At 49.2% G+C, this 21,671-nt stretch overlaps 8 protein-coding genes across 8 annotated transcripts; 3 read left to right on the top strand and 5 right to left on the bottom strand.

The window, feature by feature from the left end:
- Positions 1 to 21: 21 nt before the first annotated feature.
- FTJAE_9208 (nitrogen metabolic regulation nmr) lies at positions 22 to 957 on the bottom strand (the record flags this gene model as incomplete). The annotated part of the gene is made up of 1 exon (XM_037356105.1): positions 22 to 957. One exon carries the CDS (start codon positions 955 to 957, stop codon positions 22 to 24), a length of 936 nt encoding a protein of 311 aa, XP_037203704.1.
- Positions 958 to 1,724: 767 nt separating this feature from the next.
- Positions 1,725 to 4,508, bottom strand: FTJAE_9207 (uncharacterized protein; the record flags this gene model as incomplete). The annotated part of the gene is made up of 9 exons (XM_037356104.1): positions 1,725 to 2,338; positions 2,387 to 2,567; positions 2,617 to 2,795; positions 2,851 to 2,999; positions 3,057 to 3,181; positions 3,232 to 3,785; positions 3,833 to 4,024; positions 4,230 to 4,297; positions 4,414 to 4,508. The coding sequence occupies 9 exons, from the start codon at positions 4,506 to 4,508 to the stop codon at positions 1,725 to 1,727; spliced, it is 2,157 nt and encodes a 718-aa protein (XP_037203703.1).
- An 802-nt stretch (positions 4,509 to 5,310) lies between these two features.
- On the bottom strand, positions 5,311 to 8,371 carry FTJAE_9206 (C2H2 zinc finger; the record flags this gene model as incomplete). Its single annotated transcript, XM_037356103.1, has 2 exons — positions 5,311 to 8,198; positions 8,248 to 8,371. The coding sequence occupies 2 exons, from the start codon at positions 8,369 to 8,371 to the stop codon at positions 5,311 to 5,313; spliced, it is 3,012 nt and encodes a 1,003-aa protein (XP_037203702.1).
- Positions 8,372 to 11,367: 2,996 nt separating this feature from the next.
- Positions 11,368 to 12,832, top strand: FTJAE_9205 (integral membrane protein PTH11; the record flags this gene model as incomplete). The annotated part of the gene is made up of 5 exons (XM_037356102.1): positions 11,368 to 11,517; positions 11,655 to 11,782; positions 11,833 to 12,192; positions 12,241 to 12,305; positions 12,375 to 12,832. 5 exons carry the CDS (start codon positions 11,368 to 11,370, stop codon positions 12,830 to 12,832), a joined length of 1,161 nt encoding a protein of 386 aa, XP_037203701.1.
- Positions 12,833 to 13,819: 987 nt separating this feature from the next.
- On the bottom strand, positions 13,820 to 15,085 carry FTJAE_9204 (uncharacterized protein; the record flags this gene model as incomplete). Its single annotated transcript, XM_037356101.1, has 2 exons — positions 13,820 to 14,848; positions 14,915 to 15,085. The coding sequence occupies 2 exons, from the start codon at positions 15,083 to 15,085 to the stop codon at positions 13,820 to 13,822; spliced, it is 1,200 nt and encodes a 399-aa protein (XP_037203700.1).
- Positions 15,086 to 16,345: 1,260 nt separating this feature from the next.
- Positions 16,346 to 17,212, top strand: FTJAE_9203 (uncharacterized protein; the record flags this gene model as incomplete). Its single annotated transcript, XM_037356100.1, has 1 exon — positions 16,346 to 17,212. One exon carries the CDS (start codon positions 16,346 to 16,348, stop codon positions 17,210 to 17,212), a length of 867 nt encoding a protein of 288 aa, XP_037203699.1.
- Positions 17,213 to 18,154: 942 nt separating this feature from the next.
- Positions 18,155 to 19,512, bottom strand: FTJAE_9202 (metacaspase-1; the record flags this gene model as incomplete). Its single annotated transcript, XM_037356099.1, has 4 exons — positions 18,155 to 18,180; positions 18,239 to 18,408; positions 18,456 to 18,894; positions 18,945 to 19,512. The coding sequence occupies 4 exons, from the start codon at positions 19,510 to 19,512 to the stop codon at positions 18,155 to 18,157; spliced, it is 1,203 nt and encodes a 400-aa protein (XP_037203698.1).
- Positions 19,513 to 21,354: 1,842 nt separating this feature from the next.
- FTJAE_9201 (NPL3-like nucleolar protein) lies at positions 21,355 to 21,671 on the top strand (the record flags this gene model as incomplete). Its single annotated transcript, XM_037356098.1, has 2 exons — positions 21,355 to 21,460; positions 21,518 to 21,671. Coding segments are annotated over 2 exons (260 nt in total), but the record flags the coding sequence as incomplete, so codon positions are not given.

The following is a 21,671-nucleotide window of genomic DNA, read 5'->3' as shown; positions in this document are numbered from 1 at the left end:
AAAGATCCTTGACATATGTCATTACTCCAACTTGAGAGGGTTCGCCTTGAAGAACTCCTCAGGAGTGACAAGTTTGCCTCTCGCCCTCTCAGCAGCCCAAGCAACTGACTTCTCTCCATCAGCACCATAGTATCCAAACTCCTGGCCAGCTTTGAAGGCTTGCACGTAGACATCCTTGAGGATGGGTAGCTTCTCGGCAAACTCCTCGGAGGAGATTTGCTTGTAAGTGATCTCCTTGCCGGTAACCTTGCTCTCAATAGCGACAAGCTCCTCTAGGCTGTAGAAACCAGCAGCTGCGTCAAAGCCTACGCCTTCATACTTTTCAGGCTCGGCTAGAATTGCACCGACGAAACTGCCGCAGTTACTGCCGTTGTCGATCCATGGGATGCGAGCCTCGGGAGTGAATGGGAGAGAGACAACCCACTTGCCATTCTCATCCTTCTGGGGAGCCCAGAGAGGAACTTGGATAATATTCTCGAGGAAGAATCCAAGACGGACAAAGGCGCTCTTGATTGGAAGTGTACGAATGTACTTCTCGCCCTCAGCCTTAGCATCGAAGGGATGATTAGCAGTGTACTTCCCGCCAGAGACATCTGTAGTGCTGGGAAGACTGCTGAAGATGATGTACTCAATACCAGCTTCAACAGCTGCATCAGCTGTCTTCTTGATGACTTCAAACTCAGGCTTCAGATCGGTAGCAGTCCAAGCAGGAGTTGTCATGAAGAAGAGAGTGTTCGCTCCCTTCAGGGCAACCTTAATAGAGCCAGAGTCAGCTAAGTCGCCCTGTGCGACTTCAACACCCCGCTCTTTGAGCTTTTTGGAGTTCTCAGAGTTGACATCGCGGGTGATGGCTCGGATCTTGTATTGCTTTGACAGCTCTGGATCATTGAGGACGAAGTTAATGACAGCACCGCCTTGCTTGCCAGTGGCGCCGATGACAGCGAGAGTCTTTGACATTTTGAGGGCTTGGTAATTGAGGTTTAATTATGGTGATTGCATAAGCAGTGAGATTGAAAGTGATTGTGATGATGAAGTCTAAGCTGGCGCTTCAGCCGTCTTATATCTTGCCAACACCTGAGATGCTGATCAATTGCACCACATCAAGTCAAAGTCCGCATATTGCGAAACTAATGGTTATTATCCTATCAAAGTCCGCATCTTATCCTCCGAATCGAATCCTACAGATAAAGCATCCGGTCTTCGCCAAGTTTTCCGCTGGCAAACACGCGAAAACAAGGGATGTTTAGGGATCTACAGGGCTTAGCGCACTTTTCTAGTGACTAATCTCACTTCAACAGCGTTAATCAACGTTACTTGATGTCGCTTCTGCGCCAATGAATTCATCCGAATAGCACTAAGCAAAGTGACTTCGCTTGAAAGATGCTCCGAGTCAATTAATCAGCCTCCAAGACCAAAGATAGACTCCGAATCATGAGGCGAACATAAGCTGGGGGCAGAATTTATCCTAAGTAAGGTCTAAGGCATCCTAAAATTTTAGAAATGATACATCATTACTCTAAGTTATCCTAAAGTTAGAAGCACTTTTACTAAGTTACTCAAGATAACGCGAGTTGTTCATCTTATTCCATCAAGTCATCGGCTTTTATTTTATCCGAGCATGTATGCATGCATTCGTGGTTGAGCAATGTTTCCCAAACCGACATAGAAAACAAGTATTAGGGTAGTTGAATGCCCAGTAAAACTTTTCTTTCCTAAAACCCCCATCATGAATCTTGAATATGTCTTCCAAGCTCAGCAAAGTCCCCAACATCCTCACCCGTAAGATCCCAGTCCGGGTTATTATACATAGAATAGCAATGCTTATAAAAGTCATCATGCGGGATATCCCCCATCATCATCTCTTGCTGCGAGCCTCCCTCTACGACTTCAGGCATAGGAACCCAGAGGTTAGAGAAGTTGTCCCATAAGTCTGTGTCGAGAGGCATGAAGTCTTCTGGCGATGTTTGACTTTGATCTCCAGGGATAAGCTCGCCTCGGTGAAGATCACCGAAACCAGATGGTGTTGCGCCGTTGGTTTGTGTGACACCGTTGGCGTTTTGGCCTTCGCCCGGTGGTCCTTGGGGAGATACGTTGACCACTTGCAGTGACTCAATCTTTTGTGCCATTACCTTCCATAGTCTCTTGACCTCCTGCAATCTCTCGCGAGCATACGTGTTTCCATGGTCAGCAAGATGCTGTATTTCTTCCAATGCCTGCGTCAAACCGGGCTTGGGGTTGATTTTCATGCTTTCTTCACAGACTGAATCCAGGATCGCAGCGAGAATCATGATGAACGCAGCTGAGAAGGAAGCTTCGAAGTCGTAAAAGCCAAAGATTGCTTAAGCCATGTTAGTGAAACAATACCAAAAGTCCAAGGTCAACTTACCTATCATGTTGCGTTTTCTGAGCGTGGCAACAACCTTGAGCTGCCGCCTTGCAGCCTCAGCACAAGTCCTTGATAGTCTCCCGAGAGGTGAAGCATGTAGCTGTTCTCCTGTAAGGCCATTTCCGCTGAGGATGAGTTTCGCAGCATGTAGCATGAGCGGTCGAATCGTAAGAATAGTTGCCTATCCAATAGTCAGTAAACTTGTTCTTCCTCTCCGCTGACTTGCTTACTTGGAAGAGCATCAGATGCAACGAAGCAGTCGTTCTCAAAGACTGGTCCCGGCCCAAGTTGTATACATCTGTAACTGCATCTGAAGGTATTTCCTGGGAGATCTGGTATAAGGATTTGACGATATCTTGGACATGGGGAATAAAGGTAGATTCTGACTCGTCTTCAGGATTATAGAGCACTAATCAAGTGTCAGTCATAATGCAGCAAATCCTTATAAATTCATGTAGACCTACCAGCCAAGATACGACCTGTGGCTCGGGCGATCCTGATGTTTGTGCACATGGGCCCAACAGGTGGGAAGCCAGGAGAGTCCGTAGGAAGAGGGATGTTGATTGCCTCATCACCGATGCTTGGGGGGTTACCTGTAGCTGCAGCCAGACGTCTGATTGCACATATTCAGTAGCCATCATTCTGTGAGTCCGTGTTTTCAATCACTTACCGTTCTTGCATGTAAATAGTCCACCACAGACGATTCATATGAACTCTCTCAGACTGCATCAAGTGTCTAGTTCCACATACTCTGTGATACTTCTGCGAAATTGCCAAGCGCATGGCGGTGCTAATCTGAGCGTAAAGTCAGCCATTGTTCCACAATTGGATATGGGACAACTTACATAGAGATATGCCTCTTCCTTACGATTCATGTTGCCGAGATAGATGGCAAAGAGAGCAAAAATCTCAATACCAAGCTTTCCATTGAATCGCAAGTCTGACAACGTCGGAACATTTTTATGGGCATACTCAAAGAGTCTGACCCCAGAAAAGTCGTCATTCCCCTCGGGATTGGCATCGAACAGTGTTCCAATAGCAATCATAAGAATCATCTCGAGAACCCACAGAGACTCCATCTGAGCAGGATCATCCCGATTCTGGTAGAAAGCCCACATTTTATCAGAAAACTCACGAGCATCAATATGATGCTGTGACTGACCAATATAGAACAAAGCTGTATCTAACAACCGTTGAGCCTCATCTCTTGGGGGCAACTTTGGAAAGTCACTGCTCGAGAGACGCCATGGATGGCTAATAACTTCATGGCGTAAGTTTGCCTCAGGACTGATCCAGGGTTTTGAAGTTGGCTCTGACTCGGGGCGAGATGAGCCGAGTAAGTCTTGGACTCGGGAGCCAAAGGTATGACTAGAGCTGAGGGAAGAGCCAGCAAGAATAGCTGGATTATAAGCATGTGGCATAGGGCTTAGAGAGAATTTAACTTACTAGCAGCTGGTGATGCTTGAGTGCCATCATAAGGAGGATATTTATGTTGAGCTAGGGGTGCTGAGAAACTTGTAGAAGGGCGAATGAAGCTTGAGGATCTTGATCTAACATGAAGAGGGTCTTGAGGGGAGGAGTGAGATGTTTGTGGGTTAGAATTAGAGTCTCTCCTTTGACCGTTCTGTGTAGCAGAAACTGGGGGTTCTTAAGCTATCAGTATAGGTCGAATGATAACAGGATAAGAGAAGAGCCATACCAGATGCCCTCGGAGGTAGAGTTGAAGGCAGTCCATCATAGCCATCTCTTTCATATCTAGCCAACTTGCTCTCAAGTTCTTCAATACGGCTAACAAGCGACAAATATCAGCTATCAGTCCTGATTGGGTTACGGAAGAACTTACTTGGCCATATACATGCGCTTGTGTCCATGTTCAGGAACCCTGCAGTCCAGCCCACGCTTGGTGCAGTACTGGCAAGGAGTAGTCCCCGAACACCGAACCTTTTTCTTCCTACATGTAAGACACCTACGAAGCTGTAAGTCACCAAAGCAAAACAAAAATAGTGGAGAACAAGATATCGACATACGCCAATGATGCTTTGCGTGCATCTTTTCCCCCATCGGAGGGCGCCGGACGCTTCCGAGCCATCGAGGCAGTCGAGTCGTCGGCCACGAGTGTCATTGAAAGGTTCTAGAAACGAGATGGTCTGACTCTAGAGATAAGAAGCTTATGGAAGACTTGACCGAGAGTCTGGGACTGAATGGGCTGAAAGTCCGAGGACGCGGGGACTTGAGCGTTGTTATTCTCTCGGGATGGTTCCGGACTTTGAGCGTAAAACTTCTCCACACGATGATCCGATCACGTGAGGGGCCGAATCCCCATAATCCCCATGTAGTATGGACGGACCAGCTCCCGGCTTGAGATAAAATGGTGGTCCACTAGAAAAGTCCAGTGAAAAAGATAAGCTGGGGATTTTGGGTGGGAGCACGGCTTCGAGGCCGATGAACTATGGGTCTGATATATTAACTATCAATGCGAGAACTCAACACAGAATCTTGTTAAAAGACTAGGTTTAGTTTTAATGTGTATGGATACAGTGTCTAAATAATCCGATCCATCGCTATGACCAAGATAGTCAAGCAAGGTGGTCCAAGTCGTGAGTCAATGGTCTTCAAAGACGTGGGATGAGGCAATGCTGGGATCCGGCATCGGAGAAAATGACCGAGACATCGGAGGTGCTTCCGATATGACGAAATATTCCATCAGTTGTTGAAGTTTATGTTATCAGACATAATTCAATTTCGAGATAAGGCTCACGCATATAAACTTCTAGATAGACTATATACTAGGATCAGACTATATGTGAAAATGCTAAAATCAATAACTGCCGCCGAACCGCTACATGTTAATACTATACAAATCCCAAAGGTATTCAAACTCATCAGACGTAAATGTTTTTGAAAAATCACACACCCAGGCTCTTTCACATCCTTGGCTCACGAGGCTGTTGCATCATTGACGCTGCCATCTTCAGCCTATTCCTCGCCTCAGACAAGAGCTCCCAACGTGTGTTGGTCAACGCATCGTCAACAACACTCAGAAGACCAATGATCTTGTTTCTGTTTCCCACCACGCCAGCTTGGTTTTGGTGCAAGTGAAAAGCTTTGATAGAGTCGATGGTGGGCGGGATCATAATTTGGAGATATGTCCTAAGATCCTCATGGCGATCACGCTTCAACGCCTCGTAGTCCATATTCGATGACATGGGCGTCTGCTCTGGATGAGATCCTTGAGGAGTGTTGATAGTGCCTTGAGCGGAGGATGAATGAACACTAGCCTCAGTGGCCATCGTCGGTATACCATAGCTGCTGGAAGGGTATTGCAGGTGATCTGGGAACGGCTCGATGTTTCCATCTTGCACAAATCCATAAGCCCATAACACGAGAGAGGCATAGTAAAGTGCCCAGGCCCTAACTAGCAACTTATCGCTCCCAGCGTCATACTTTGGATAAGTAGATGGGGAAAATGCAGTTGCCATTCCACTGGCATCCTTCGTCACGCCTCTCCTGGGCGCTTCCTGAAGAAGAATAAGCCGGATGAGCTGGAGCGCGTGATACACTCCACCAATAGCTCCGGGCGAAGCAACCCATTCCTTGATCTTGGCCTCAGTTCGTCTCCAGTCCACAGAGGACACAGTGCGTCCAAGGATCTGAGGAACACCTGCAAAGATACAAAGCTCTGGCATACTGATGTAAACAGTAATGTGACCAAGATGATAAAGGACTGTGCCAAGTGTCTCCATGGCATCGCCATCATCACTTCCACCTCTGCTGCTCAAGCCTAGTCTCTGCCAATCAAAAGCAGCGTGCTTGACATGAGCAACACCATCATCGTAGTCCTTCTTCCACCAGTCAAAAGCTCTTAGAAGCTTTGGGCGCCATCGCTCTTGGACGCCAGGTATGGTGTCGGTCCCAAGTGTTGAACGGTCCAAATCTCTTTGATGCATTTGCCATGTTACGGATAGAAGTGCTGCGAGGAGTGCAATTCTTCCAAACGGGCTTGTTCTTACTCTTTGCCCGTTGAGCGTGCGTTGTAGTCCGTCAAGGAAAGTGATAGGCGTGACACCGTTAGCGTGAAGACTTGACTCAACGCAGCCGATTTCCGATGGTGAGTCTGAAGACCATAGAGTGTTGTCGCAAGGAAGAGGAAGCTTGATCTCATGGATCACCAACGTCGGTGTATGTCCAAAAAGAGCGGCATGCGTAGCATCAATGATGAACGCAGCAAGGGCGGCTCGCCGCGTAGCTTCTTGAGCAATCCAATGATCCCACCATTTTTCAGGTGAAGAATTAAACCCTGGTTTGTTTGGTCCAGGGAACAGTCTCGAGGATCCTATCTTAGGACTACCCATCGGAGTTGGAACCCGAGAGGCATATGAAGATTGCTTCCCGGTTAGAGCACTTCCTCTACGCATCAGCGATAAAGTCGTAGGGAAGTAAATATGGGCACGCTCATGGAGAACTCGAGTTGCGTTCATCTTCTCGTACACCTCCAGGAGCAATAGTGTCTGGATGACCCAGAGTTTTGCAGGTGGGTGAGAGTCCGCATGCATGAAGACCTGCCAACGGAGGTTCCAGGAGACAAACGTGGTGAATTTTGAAATTTTGTCCACGGAATCTTCAGATGCTCCCTTCTTGTCCAGCATCGAGGCTCCCATGATAAGAACAGCCAGCAACAAAAAGTCATTGGCGGTTTCCGGGATGAATGTTGGGCGGTGGAGGATGGGTAGTTGGTCATGGAAGTTGTCCCAGTATGAGTTGAGATAACGTTCAACGTTAACGTGGCTGAGAACATGGTTTTCAGCATCAGTATCGCTGCCAAAAATCTCATCCTTGATATCTGCTGCTGATCTGCTTCCATGTAGACTGATCTCGTTGAAACGCTGCATCATATAATGAAGCAGCGACTGCCTCTTGTGCTCTGAAAGACCAGTTTTACCAAATTGCGATACATCAGCCATTGGTGTAGCCATCGTCATTGGTTCTGACTGGAACCACAAGCTGTTGATAGGTTCAACATAAGAACCGCCCATCAAGCCTGGTTGAGCCGTGTAATCTGTACATAGCTGGCCGAAATTATTCGAGTATCCTGTCATGCCGAAGTTTCCTGGTATGAAATTGTTATAATTTGAGCCCAGTCCTTGACCAGTAAAGAGCCATGTCGTGAACTCATCTGTGCTAGATGGTGAGAGTCCGAAATGCTGCTCTTCCATGATTTGCTCATTAGACGTTGATAATCCATTTGGTATGGCATAGGATTGTGTGCGAGGGCGTTCCGGGCGAGTAGTCAATTCAGGACTTGCCAGAGGCATGGACATGTCAGCAGGAGGCATCTGATCGATCCGGAACGACGGTAAAGTGCTTATGGCTTGCTTTTCTGGCGAGGATTCACGACTTTCGAGTTGTCTTTGGTCAGCATAGTAGGCACCTGCGCTTCCTAGGTCATTGCGCTGGCCAGAGTCTTGTCGGGATAGTCCTCCATCAACCCCGAACTGTTTCGAGTTGTTGGGGTCAATTACGGATGAATCCATGGACATTCGAGTCGTTGAAGCTTGTCGTTCTTTTGCTGGTGTCTCTCTCGCTTCATCTTGGGTATCACTCCATGCCGAGCCATCCTCACTGAACGAGTACCTCTCACTCCGCTGCCTCGGTAATTTAGAAAACTCCTTCTGGGGCCTCTGAGAAAGGCGTCCATTTCCATACTGCTGCACCTGTCTCTCGTGTCTCAGTTTATGACGCGCATAGAGATCTTTCCTGACGAAAGTAAATGAGCAATCCGGATAGTCACAGTAGTAGATCTCTTTGGGGGAGTCTATAACGGCGTCAGTGGGGGTTAATTGATGTAATTGGATGATACTAACGATTGAGTTGATGCCGCTGAAGATGCTCGGCTCGGGAATATGTCCTCCCGCAACCTTCGTGGGTGCATTGGAACTCTTTGCACGAAGCCTTGCGGCGTTTCTGGCGCGGGGGTGATGAAGCCATCGCGGCTGGTGACCTGGCGTCGTGCCTCGGCTGGAGGTCCTTCTGATGATTCAGCACGTCTTTGAATGACTCCCAAACACTGCGAGAACGCCTCTGCGCGTCGCTATATCGGTCACAGCCGACAGACTCTCGATTGAAGCGGTATACAAACTCAAAGCCTTCAGGCCAAATTACCCTCCCGAATTCGAGAATATGGGGGTGAATGTGACCACGCCTCCTTCTTGCCTAGTCACCTGACTGACCAACCCATTCTCGGCTCATTTTTTTCTCGTGTTTCCATTACTACCATTTGCTCATCCCCGCGATTCCCCCGCCCCCAGGTCAACCGAATGCGGGGGCAGGGGTGATATAGGGTAAGCTCTCTTTTTTCTTCCATCTCTGGAGTTTGGGGTGATGCAGGAAGGGTTCAAAGGCTTCGGAAAATTGCGTGAGTGGTAAGTGGCTTGTTATTGTGACGGTGCTTGCATGGCTAGTGTGGCTCGTTGGTGAAGAATCCCCTACATTGGAGTTCATGCATGTGAGAGGAGGAATAATTCATCGCGTCGAGCCTTGAGATTCCGGCCGCAGTAACGTTAACTACCTACCTAGTCCTGGGAGATCATGTACACGTCTCTAGTTAAATCCGGTCATATAACCAAAGATCTGCAATGAATAATCACTTGAATCTGCTGTGAGTTTCTGACTGATCTCTGGACGATGCGAGACATTGGGGGCCCAACCCCTGTTAGTGTCTGAGATTTTACTTCGGTACTGGGCTGGGCCGCGAGATTATCGGTCAAGATGAGATCTACAGTACATTCCCTCTCTGGTTTGGTTATCTCTACACAGTAGCATCGCGCGCATCACGAATACCTTCCGGATTGTCAAAAAACTCCGATGCATGGCATGCTACGGGTTCCCAATCTCATGCCTTGTGTATCCATACTGCGACCGGCACAGTCGGCCAATTTCTCTAAACCCTGCCTATATCCTGAGTGCATAATCCACAGACTCACTGTACGATGACATTCCGCAATTCCGCCCATACCTATATTTTGTCGTACAAAGTCATATCATGATCGATAACCTTATTGAAGAGAGGATGTTCTAGGCGAGTTAAATAGATCAATTGAGGCTTGGTCCATGGAACTAAACTGGCCACTGAGAGCAGACAAGAGAAGCGCCAAAAGAATAACATCGTGTCACTATCATGAAAATGCAACATTAAGCCGGGCCCAACAAAAAAACGAACCTGGCGTGGTGTTTTCCCCTGCAGCCACCGATCGCGCAGATGCACGTGGCCTCTCCCTTGCAAAGTCAATAAGCGACGTCGATGGACGGGCATTCCCAGTCGATCGAGACTTTGTTTCAAGTTTATCGACCCTCTTCTTCTGTGCTGTTCTGAGTTCCTCAGTGCGGAATTAAATCGAGGCACACGCACAGCACGCACATGAGGTCAAAAGAGACTTCAGCCATGGCATGATTCTGAAGGGTAGCTCCCGAGAATGCGTGTTGCCAGAAGATAGTCTGTGCCTTATTCAAGGGAGGGAAATTTGCGCATTTCGCTTTGACCATGAGTTATTACTCAATGCTTAGAAAGACCAGGATGGGATGTCAGCGCCTCTGAATCATATTTCCTTTGAGATATGTTTATCCGTGGAACAGCAATGATCTTCAACTCTCCACAAACAATGCAATGCCATCATGACAGAAGTGGGAAAGGACCTGGCAAATCTGAGGCTCCCAATGATGATCAGTGCTCGCTTCGGCCGTAGTAAGGGGAGAGAGTAGGAAAATCGGTCCCCAGGGCCAGGGCCAGGACCAGGGGTCTTTGCTTGGTACGCGGATTCCAGCGATCTAGCGATTGATCTGTAAATGTTTAGTGCGCACGAGTCAAACACGCGGACGGCGCAAAAGCAAGCAAGCACGACAGAAAGAGAGAGCATTGTCAAAATGATACAAGCTTCAACTGCCGATTGACTATTCGCACTAGATGCTTGCCTAGTTGCGGGCGCGCAATGGTCTCCGCACGGCAGAGAGAGGCTAGAGAGGCTACTGATTCTAGTTCAGAGTTGGGCGTCGACACTGGAATTCTCGACTGATTCAGGTCAGGTCAGGTACGAGGATGAAACTCTGACACGGAGTCGGTTGCAGGTGGCGTTGCGAGAGTTTATAGCGACACAGAGCCAAGCCTGTCAAAGACAGAAGCCTCTAGAGCCTACAGTGACTAGAGTGAGTACCTAAAGAAGGTGGTGGAGATTTTCTCGGGGCTGCTAGTGAATTGTTTGCCCAAATTGGGACTTGACATCCGTTCCTCGGCTCTCACATCAGCTTAATTTTAGTCTTGGCTCTTTAGTTTTGGGTCTTTTAGCGGTAGTTCCGTCTGTCTGTCTGTCTGTCTGTGGGTTGTTCTAGGTCTGAGCCACCTACGAAAGCACCAAACGGACCCGGGCATGGTTCCACAGAGACGAATCTGTTCATCTGCATGTCCCTCAGTCACTCTTCTCAAACACGCGAGACAGAAGCTAATGCCAGGGGTTTCGAGGCAAGGTCTCTCTCATGCCCCCTCCCGGAGGCGCTCCCCGTTCTGTTGAACCCCCCCGGAGAGGCTCCAAACCGAGGCACGCCCGCTGATCCCGCGAATAGCATGGCTGCCCAAGTGTGCAGATCGTATGGATTGCGCTACGAGATGAGAGTTGAGTTGAGCGACGGTGGATTTGGTGACAAGCCTACAAGGGCCGTAGGACAGAATTGGCCTGGTCCCGACAACTTGGGTTCTGTAGGTCCCGGCCCCTCGGTTCGTCGTTAGCAGGTAGTACATACAAATGGAAATTCCCATATATCTGCGACGAACTCCTTGCGGCCCGCATCTGCCGGATCCTGGATCCTTTCGTTTATCGTCAATCACTCATTCTTGCTTTTCCCATTGTGATCCCTTTTTCTGTTTCTTTCCCCCTTTATTCCCATATGATTTGAAGCGAAGCAGGATAGAGCCTGGCTTCACCTCATCGACAGCAATGTCTGTCCCCAACAGAGGCCCTGAGCTTCAGGCTGTATGCTATACTCTTGCCGTTTCTTCGGTGATAGCAGTCGCACTACGTATCTATGTTCGCGTGCGATTGGTCAAAAACTTTGGATTGGATGACTGGTTCATGTGTAGTGCTCTTGTAAGTCGCTCGCTCACCTCAACGGCACCTCAACATCAGATCACGACGCGCAGCTATTGATTAGACTATGAATACTCCATGTTGTTTGACGTGATACATATGTACAATCAACATATACTGACTACATGGCTGCATAGATCACATTTCTCCTATTCGTCATGTCGGCCCTCCTCGGTGTGAAGCACGGCACAGGTCGACACAGAGACGACCTCGACCCTCATGACTTTCAGCAAGCAATGAAGTGGTGGTGGTGGTGCTACTTATGGTTAGATACCTCCAACTGGGCCCTGTTTACCAAGCTGACCGTCCATATAGGTACTGCCTCACGATGATATCTTCAAAGATCTCAATTGGTTACTTACTTCTTCGAATCACGACACGAAAACTCGACGTATGGATCCTCTATGGCGTCATGGCCATTACTGTCTGCACCGGAGTCGTCTTCTTCTTCGTCACTCTCTTCCAATGCTCCCCGATCTCGTACTTCTGGAACCAAGATCAACCTGGAAAATGCGTCAAACCCGAGGTCATCATGGCCCTCACTTATCTATACAGTGTGTTCAGTGTTATATCAGACTTCACTTGTGCTATCCTACCAATGTTCTTGGTGTTCAAGCTCAACATGGGAAGGAAGACGAAGCTGGCTCTGATTCCTATCATGGCTATGGCCTGCGTGTTGGTATACCCCCATTATTACAAGAGACATGAGCTCACACTTTACAGGGCAAGCGCAGCGGTTGTCGTTCGATTCCCCTTCGTCAAAGACTTCAAGAACCCAGACTTCTTATGTAAGTCGCAACTCCAACTCCAACTCCAAACATGATGATCCATGAGTCACAACTGACAAACCCAAACAGGGGCAACAATCGACATCGCGATCTGGTCGACAACAGAACAAGGTCTGGCCGTCACGGCCGGGTCTTTGGCAACGCTGCGGCCTTTGCTTCGATTACTCGGCCGCAAGCTTGGCATAACGACATCGGGACGGTCTGAGTTGCGGGACACTGATCAGCCAATGGGCTCTGGGGGGTTCAGGCCTACGAAGGGCACCAACGGCAGCGGCAATAAGCATCGCGATCTTTTTAGCCTCGCCACATTCGCAAGGGAGGACGACCTGGACGGCAACGGGCGAGACGGCCAGGCAGCTTACGCTGGGGAGCACCATTTCCAAAGCAGATCGTCTGCTGAGAAGGGGGTCTCGGCGTGGAGGTCGAGGGACAATGAGAGCGAGGAGGAGTTGACGGGGCAGCTTGGCAGTGACAATTCGCGGATCGTCAAGGTGACAACGTTTGAGGTTCGTGAGAACAGGATTTGAAAATCGCAGCAGCAACAGAAACAATAATGACGGCCTTGATATTTATAACGATAATAATACTAGTTGCTTATAATTTAGAGGAAATTTGATGTTGTAAAATGAGGATGAAAGCAAGTTATTTAAGTATTTGGGCTTACCTCCATGCCTTATTATTACCTCCAGTACTCACAACTCAATATACAATAATGCCAGTGACGTCAAGTTAATCAGATTCGGGTAGCTCCTACGACGAAGCTACAGTACTAAGGTACCTACTGTACAGGCTACGTCTGCTGCTCATAAGCTACCTACACCAAGATAAGCCGATTCGTTTACAACATCCATGGCCTGGGCAAATCGTCGTGCGTCTAATAAAATGAATCAATCATAAGCTCGCTTGTCCAAATAAACGCACCGCAACGTTTCACCGTCGCAATTGACCGCCATGTTTCTGCCTGCAACTGAGCTCAGAATCTTGTTTTTTCCCAGCCATCAAGCCCAATCGACATGTATCATGACAGCCCAGGCCAAGTTGCAAGTCTCGGCCCCCAATAGAGAGATTAACACACACGACAAGTACAGTACAGATCGGACGCTGCAGCTGCAGGGCGCTTGTAAATCCGTGTCGGAGCGGTTCATAACACCATATGCAGTTAGCCTCTCTTCGCTTGCCTGCACCACCCACAAGCACAAGAGTGAGAGGTCCGTCCAACACAACATGCCGGGCTTAAAGCCGACCGAGCTGATCTAGGTGGAATTAGGTATTACATGCAAGTTGGGGTCCAGAAATGCTGTCTCTTTTTTCGACAGTTGGCTCAAGGCCAGGAATGAATGAAGATCAATTTGTGCCCCTTGGAGATATTAAAATGCATTTTCTTATTATTAAAGTCGCGTACCTATAACGCTGTTCAAGAGATGAACCTATCCAACCAAGACTCAAATACAATTGTTCCCTAAATTGAAAGAGCTGATTCAAGAAAAAGACTAGGCACTGATACAGTCCAACCCTCACTTCTTGACTGTATGGCTACGAAGATCATATCTGGAGCTTGGAGCCTTTGGCTTGTTGACCATCTTGCCCTTCACCTGCTTTCTCTTTGCCACGCTTTTCTTGACACCTCGGCCTTGTGCTCCATCTGTCACCCGCTTTTGGGAATTATTGACGACCGGAGTATGTTTGGCAAAGTCAAGCGGGTCATGTCGAGGTGCCTGCATCATATCAAACTTTCGGTGTCGATAATTCAGCATAGGTAGATATGGCTGCTGCTCCTCGTCCTGACGCCACCCACCGCGGGGCCGGAGTTCCTTTGTGTGTTTGGGGAGACGGTAGGCTTGGGTCCAGCAGGTCTTTCTCAAGCCTTTAGTTCCAGGCCTAGCCTTGAGGAGCTGGGCCAGGCCCTCTTTCCAAGCCTCGATGACATATTCCTGGAAGCTATATAAATCCCAAGCAGCCAAGCTCTGGAACGTCCAGCGGGGCTGCCAGGACTCTCCCAAGCCCAATGGGTCTGGGTCTGGGCCAAACGGGTGAGGGACTGTGAATGCCATGCTCAAGTCGACGAGCGTGCCGTTGACGTACTGGCGATCAGATAGGTCCCTGACAACTATCCCGTGCTTGTGGAGCTCATGGAGTCTCTCAAGCATACGAGGGAAATGGGACACCTGAGCCACCTGTTGATACAGATCATAGGTATCCTCGTCATCGTATTCCACCTCGTCTACCCAGTCTTTGACTATTCCCATACTGACGCCATTGTCTATTGCGAGGAACCATTCCAGCTTTGCATAGGGATCGACCATCTTAGACCTTGCAGCCTGTAGCTTCTCAACGATGACGTCGGTACAGTTGAGAGCGACATATCCATGAACTTTGACCGCAAGGTCCTCCCGACCGACGTCTTTCAGCCTACCGAAAGCCCGGCATTCGTTTTCGAAAGGTGTGAAATGATAAAGTAACCCTTTGCAGCATTCATTGGGCCTTTTGCTGTAGTCATATACCGTAGTGTAAGGAGGTTGGGCGAAGGGTTCCTCCCACACGAACTATAATGGAGGCAGTCAGTATCTCGAGCTACAGTGGTAGATGCCGCTGTTACTGTTTTGACTTACGAACTTTATAGAATAGATCTTGTCTCCAATTCGTGTCTTGATAATCTTACTGTGTGCAGCACAGTCGGGTTCAAGGATCTTGAGAAACTCCACGTCATCCCCTTCAAAGTCGTGCTCAAAGGGCTCCAGCTTTGGGCCTTCGCAGTCAGGCAGCGATTTGAGAGGAGGCATGGCCAAGAATGCAGGGCAGGGAAGTGTGTTGATTCTTAATGAGGAAAATATTGACTCAAGGTGTCTAAAGTTTCCTGAAAGGCACTCAGAATGAGAGTCTGCTACCGAAAAGTAGAGAGGACAGGCCATAGGAGGAGGGAAGAACAAGTTGAGGGGGAGCAGGGATAGTGAAGCACTCGTAAATTCAGAGACGTGGCTCAATGAAATCAAATAAAGAAGAAGAAACGGTCACGAGCTATGCACGGTCCAAGCAAACAAGTTGTGGCTTTTGAATATCAAACTTGTGAACAAAGGACGGGATCTTTAACCATGTAGGCATCTAAGTAAAACGAGACATCAGCACTATTGGCAGCCAAAATGAGCGGAGCAGAGTCTGCCTATTTTTAGGGCTCAGGAATTATCGAATCAAAGAGATGCTATCGACTAAGCCTCATTAAACTTGCTACTTCACACATCCATGTTTGTGTTTCCTACCGGCGTGGTGTGGCAGTCACCCGGCCCCCAGTCCCGTTTGCATATAGCTCGCTAATTTCAGGACGGAAACCAAACGGTTGATGACTTTATATGCTTGTTTCATTGTGGGTAATGGAGTTTAATCTCACGCACGTGCATTTGCGTCAGCTTGAACCTTATGCAAAAGACCTTGCTTGGTGCAAGGTTATAACGTCTTCTCGGAGTAACCTTTCGAGCATCACCAGGAGGCAAAGACGCAGGTAGACGGAAGGCAAGGGAAAGAAAGGGGGGCCATTCGTTCATTCAAATATGATCAATCAGATCAGTCCAGCCGCTAGGTGATGCACGAACCCTTCCGGAGTCCCATATTGACATTATGGCAGGGCAGACAGATTAGTACCTTACAGGACCCTACTGTAATAACCCAAGATGATCTGTCAAATAACTTGTTGGTGTAACAAGCCAAACTCAGGTGCGCAGGCCTGGACTGCGTTCTTTCTCCTGAAGGCTAGAATTAGTTGATACTTTACCGCATTCTCATGTTACGTTGACGGGGCCTTTGTCCTGAAGATTTAATCTTCTTGGTGACCCTCCCCAACTCTGACGTGTAAGAGTCCTGGAACCGGGCTATCATTACTACAAAACGACGCCCTAGACCTACAACACTACTTCTGGCTGAACTCTGCTCTCTATCTTATTACACGTTCATCGAGAACTACCTGTACCATCCTGCCTAGTTTCCCTTTCTTCCTTTCTTTGGCTGTAGTGGTGCTCCTCATAGTCAACACAAACGAACCATTGACCAATATGGATCAGTCATCTATCCTCAGCCTCCTGTCCACCAGGAACACCATCCTCACCGACAACACCAGACCTGAACGGTCGCGGAATGCACCTACCATGAATCCTATGCATCACGAGAATATAGCTCGCTGGTCCGATTTTAACATTATTGATATCAACAATGCCTACGGAGACTTGCTGAGCAAGCCTTCAAACATGATCCCAGGACAAGGAGCCGACAAATCTTTCCGGAACCAGTCCGAGCTCCGAAACTACGCCCTCGATGCGATGATTTCCACTTTGCGTCCGCTAGTCTCCGAGAGCGCGCGTGTGCTTGGCCAGAGACTTGGATTCTCTCAAACCATTGAGTGGCATCAGGATATACCTTTAGCTGGTCTGCAAGTCGCTAGACAGGCTCTCCATCCTAGCCTGACGATTTTTGCTGATACAGTGCCTCGGGGAAACCTTGTCACTAGCATGGTCCACGTCTCAAAGTTCTGGCGCTCCATGGACATTGAAAACGGTTCTACGGATCCTATCCAGCACCTTGGATTATACGCACAGCGCAGCGGGTCCCGTTATACTTTTGCGATAACCGACACCGAAGTAGTTGTCATTCGCTTCCACTCGCTGGATGGAGGGGAAACTGGCGCCCAGTGGAGCGCGATTCCGCGTAGTGCGTGCGGCGAAGGAATGTTGACGATGAATCTGGCCATATGGGCTCTCATCATGACGAGCCTAAATGACCGACACCGCTCGGTCGTCGAGCATGCACGAACCGTTCCCCTAAATGCCTGGTCGGCGCATGACGGGTTCTATTGCAACTATCTTTCGGGACGCCGCCTCCCGTATCTCCCAACAGGGGCTGTGGTTCTGGATCAGTTGATCTAAGACCTGCTCTAGGGCTTGGTCGCCACTCTTAATGGGTCTCACGGCGTGGAACTTTCATGTTTTTTGTTCCATTTGTTTTTCATTCTGTTTGGGATAGACCGGGATAGACTGGGGAAATAGAAGGGGTCAGATTGTGCAGGGGAGGAAGTGTCAGCAATGTTGTACAGACGGGATCAAGTAACAAGTTGATCAACATCCTTTTAGTTCAGTTCAGTTTCTTTCTTAATTGAGTTTTGGTTTTAGACCGGCAATGATCCTGAATCTGAATTTGATTTCAATTACTTGCCTTTACCAACCATTTAGATCCATCTCGGCACACGCTCGCAAGAATGGTTCAGTATATCTGCTGGCATTTGTCAACGCCACGAAGCCTTCGACAGGCCTTGACTACAGGCAACCGCGCCAAGCATACAGCTTAGTTGAAGTCTCAAGGCCAGACGGGACGATCTGGCCTGTCTTGGAAATCGTGTTGCACAAGGATGATCATCAAATCTACAACTCATGCTGAGTGTCAGCAAATATGCCTAACTCTCAGCCACCCTCCATCAATAAGCAAGCCTCGTTTGAGGCCCGGTTAGCTCAATCGGTAGAGCGTGAGACTCTTAGATGAGTACACCATCTCAAGGTTGCGGGTTCGACCCCCGCATCGGGCTGTTCCTATACAAATGATACGATTGAATCCTCCTTTTTTTTGGGTCTTGTTCATCTGGAGATCCCAGGACGGGGCACAGATGGCTCCCTTTATTTTGTAGGTAGACATGTCGTGTCACTTGTTGGTGTACGGCCCTCATCCACTGGGAAGCCTTTAAAGTTCATCCATTCATACGGTCATTCATGAAAGTTATTATCAGATGCTGCTGTCACCAATCGTCGCATCCTCCACTGCCAGGCCAAATACATCTGCTCACTGTATTGAGTCATCTTGGCCCAAACTCTAATCCCTCACATAATAAACAGAAGGTCGGTGTCTAGATGTTCATGTCAGCAATTTGTTCAAGGGGGGCCTCAGAAAAAATACAGGCTTACCGATCGGATGGCTACTCGACAGTTGTGGCTTCTGGGTATACTTCGTCTCCAGAATGTCGCGAACACTGTTGAGCAATTCGACGTAGCTCTGCTTAGGATTTGCTTTGATTGCTGAAATGAATGCCCACGACATGGCGCCTGTCGCCTGAGCATTAATCGTGGCGTCCGCTCTGCAAAGACGTTAGTAATACCTCATGAAATAAGTCAATTAACTCACGATGTCTGGTCATCCTTGCTTCCTGACCACATGATAACATCGGCAGGCGATGTTCGTGTGTCCTTGGTCTTCTCGAACGCATCGTCACCTCGGAAGGCGGTCTTCGCCAAGCCGAAAACAGAGCCAGCGGCGCCCGCAAGATCTCCACTAGAGTATGCTCTAAAGGCGTCGAAGAGGCCTGATGCAGCTTCCTTGGCTAGGTTGGGTTCTTTGAGAACACCCTTTGTTGAGTAGACGTATGGGAGATCCATGACCGTGGCTGAATGGCACGAGTCAAAAATGGCAGTGAGACGCACACCCTGCACCAGGGGCTTCACGACACGGAAATGAATCTCATCATCAATGATGGGACCAGCTTCGGTGTGGTCAACGGGGTAAATGCACTCGTCGTATCCGTCATCTTCATCGCCATCCAAGTCTTCGACCTGACCACCATGACCTTGAAGGGAATGTTAGACAGTTTGTTTCAAATCAAGGCAATAGACTTACCAGAGTAATGGAGGAACAGGGCATCGTTTGGCTGAGCGTTTGACACAAGCCAGCCCATGGCGCGAATCATGTTTTCGCGGGTAGGAATCATGGCTGGGTTGGATTGATCATCGGTCAGAATGACCATGTCCTCTCTCTTGTAGCCATATCGCTCAACAAGGAAAGCTGATACGTTGTGGACATCGTTAATACAACCTCGAAGCTCTCCCTCCTGATTGAAGTAGTTGATGCCAATCAGAAGAGCCTTGCGACGACCGGTACAGTTGGAATATTGGAAAGTATAACCTTCGGGGGCTCCGTGACCGAACTGTTGGGGCGTAGATGGAGGAGGTGGGCCGGCTCGAGCGTGCTCAGCATAGTGGTGCTGGCCTTGTGGGAGACGATAGCCGTATGCGTCGAGGCCGGGAGGAGGAGGATATGACGGAGGAGGATATCTCTGACCTCCAGGATGGCCTCCAGAATAACCGCCGTATTCTTGCTGGGGAGGAGGAGGTCCAGGAGGAGGAGCGTATCCGTAACCGCCGCCGCCTCCTCCTCCATGATATCCTTGACCTGGGTAGTAGGACATGCTGATGTGCTGTGTGAGAAGTGAACTGGTGCTCCGGGGCCTGCAACAGTTGACGTGGAGAATTGAGAAAAACGAAGATGCAAGAGGGAGCCCGAGAGGTTCGAGTCTTAGCCGCAGAGGAGGAACAAGCACGTAGGTCAGCAATCAGAGTGCAGCCTCACTTCAGTCTCGCAATGGAATTGAGCTCGCAGCTGCAGTTGAGCTGGGCTGCATTTGGAGGACGGGCGCTAATTGCGAGGCGGGGCAAAGGGATGGAGGGGCAGAACCTAGTCCGGGAGAGACGGGCCTGATTCACCAGCCCTGAACCCTCCTGAGCTCCCCTGGAAAGCCCCCCTGGAAGCGACGGGAATGAACGCTCTGGAGGCCGCTGGAAAGAAACCTCCCTCATGACACCAACGGATGGAACGCCAAGGGACCTGGATGGCCTTGGCGCTGCAAGAGCCCCTCCCCCTCACCGCAGCATCAGACGTGGATGTGTCGAGGGCGAGCCAGTGAATCATTCATGGATGTCACAAGGAAATAAGATTGTGAGACGACATGAAATCCCTCATGATTTCGGGGACAAGAGAAGATCCATCACCAGCCACCGGGTGTTATTGCCTCGATGATAAACATCACGGGCGGCCTCTCGCCTGTTGTGACGGTGACGCAGTATTGTGTTGCCGTTGGGTGAATGAATGAGTATTTGCTTATTGTTTGATATCACCGCTGTCTCATAGGGACACCGGCAGCATTGGATATCATGACTGCTTGCAGCTTTGCTCCGCCACACTGGTGTTGCAACAACGTATCCCATATTCCTTCATACCAACTACCCCTTGCTGCCAACTTAACCGATGGGGATGTGCGGACGATTGTAGTTCAGAGCAAGTCGAAGGGGACAAACCCCTAAGGTGCTATGTAATAAGGTAGGTTGTTGGGCTCCATGTTATGTGAAATCGAGACGATTATCCGTGCCCGTCAAGCCAGACGAGGAATAAGCTGGATACTGCTTCAGTAGACTCCACGCCACTATCAATCATGTGGGGGTATTTCTCCGTGCCTTTGATGTCGCAATTGAACAATGTCAGCATAGAGCTTCTTATAGATCCTTTTGTTTAACAGTCCTAAACATCATGCCTCAGCTTATCCGATACGTTGACAAAACGATGCTTGTTAAAGCCAAACGTGAACGAAGCTTGCTGTCGTAAAAAAACAGGTACCAAAGCTTAGACCTAGGTGGTGACATTTGGCACCAGAGCGTTGCCCCGCCGGAACGGCCCGCAGGGGTCACTAGAGGTCCACTGATTGGCCACGTCGTAGCACTGTCACTGGCTGGTCCCCGAGCTTGAGGTTGGGTGTTGAATGGAGGGGTAAACGGGCTTTAAACGGGCCTGTGCGGCTGCTCTGAATACCTACTGAGGTGCCTCGATTGCTTGAGCCTGTGCTTTTCATGCGGTGCGATAGCATCATATCCGTGTCTCCCCCGTACCTGGATCACTCTTTAACTGCAAGAGTGCCATTTTCACACAGTGGTCTATATCTATTCACTGAGATATTTCCCCTTTTAGCAGTGACTCAGTGAGACCCTACGTTTCACCCCACCATCCATGCACTGTCGGCAGCTGCCAAGCATCTATGCCGACTGTCGATAACTGCGCGGGTCGCACCTAAATAAGTCCTTACTCTTCACACCTCGCACCTCACACCTCAGGCCTTTCGCCATTATATAACACAGAACCCGGTCGCTCCTTTTTTCCTAATCCCTCCTCTCTCACCTACCTTACCTCTTTTCTTCTTTCCCTCATAACCCTTGATCCTCCCACCACCGACTTCGCACGCCTTAGTCCGAAGTCACCCATCATGTCTTTCTTCAAGAAGATTGCCAAGGAGTTCGAGAACCTTGGTATCGGCGACAAGGACGAGAAGAAGCAGGAGCCTCAGCAAGGTTATCCGCAGGCCCAGGATAGTAAGTTTTTACCGCAGTAACATCTTTTCAGAGCATGTGCTAACTCTTCGGTCCCAGACAACCGAGCCTACGGCGACGGCGGCCAACAGTACGGCGCTCCTCCTCCTCAGCAATACAGCTCTCCTCCTCCTCAACAATACGGAGCTCCTCCCCCTCAGCAGTACGGTGCTCCCCCCCAGCAGTACGGTTCACCTGCTCCTCAGCAGCGGTA

The sequence above is a fragment of the Fusarium tjaetaba genome, assembly GCF_013396195.1.
Source record: "Fusarium tjaetaba strain NRRL 66243 chromosome Unknown NRRL66243_c0000209, whole genome shotgun sequence".
NCBI lineage: Eukaryota > Fungi > Ascomycota > Sordariomycetes > Hypocreales > Nectriaceae > Fusarium > Fusarium tjaetaba.
Note: the sequence above shows the minus strand (reverse complement) of the source record. Positions and strands in the feature narration are given on the sequence as shown.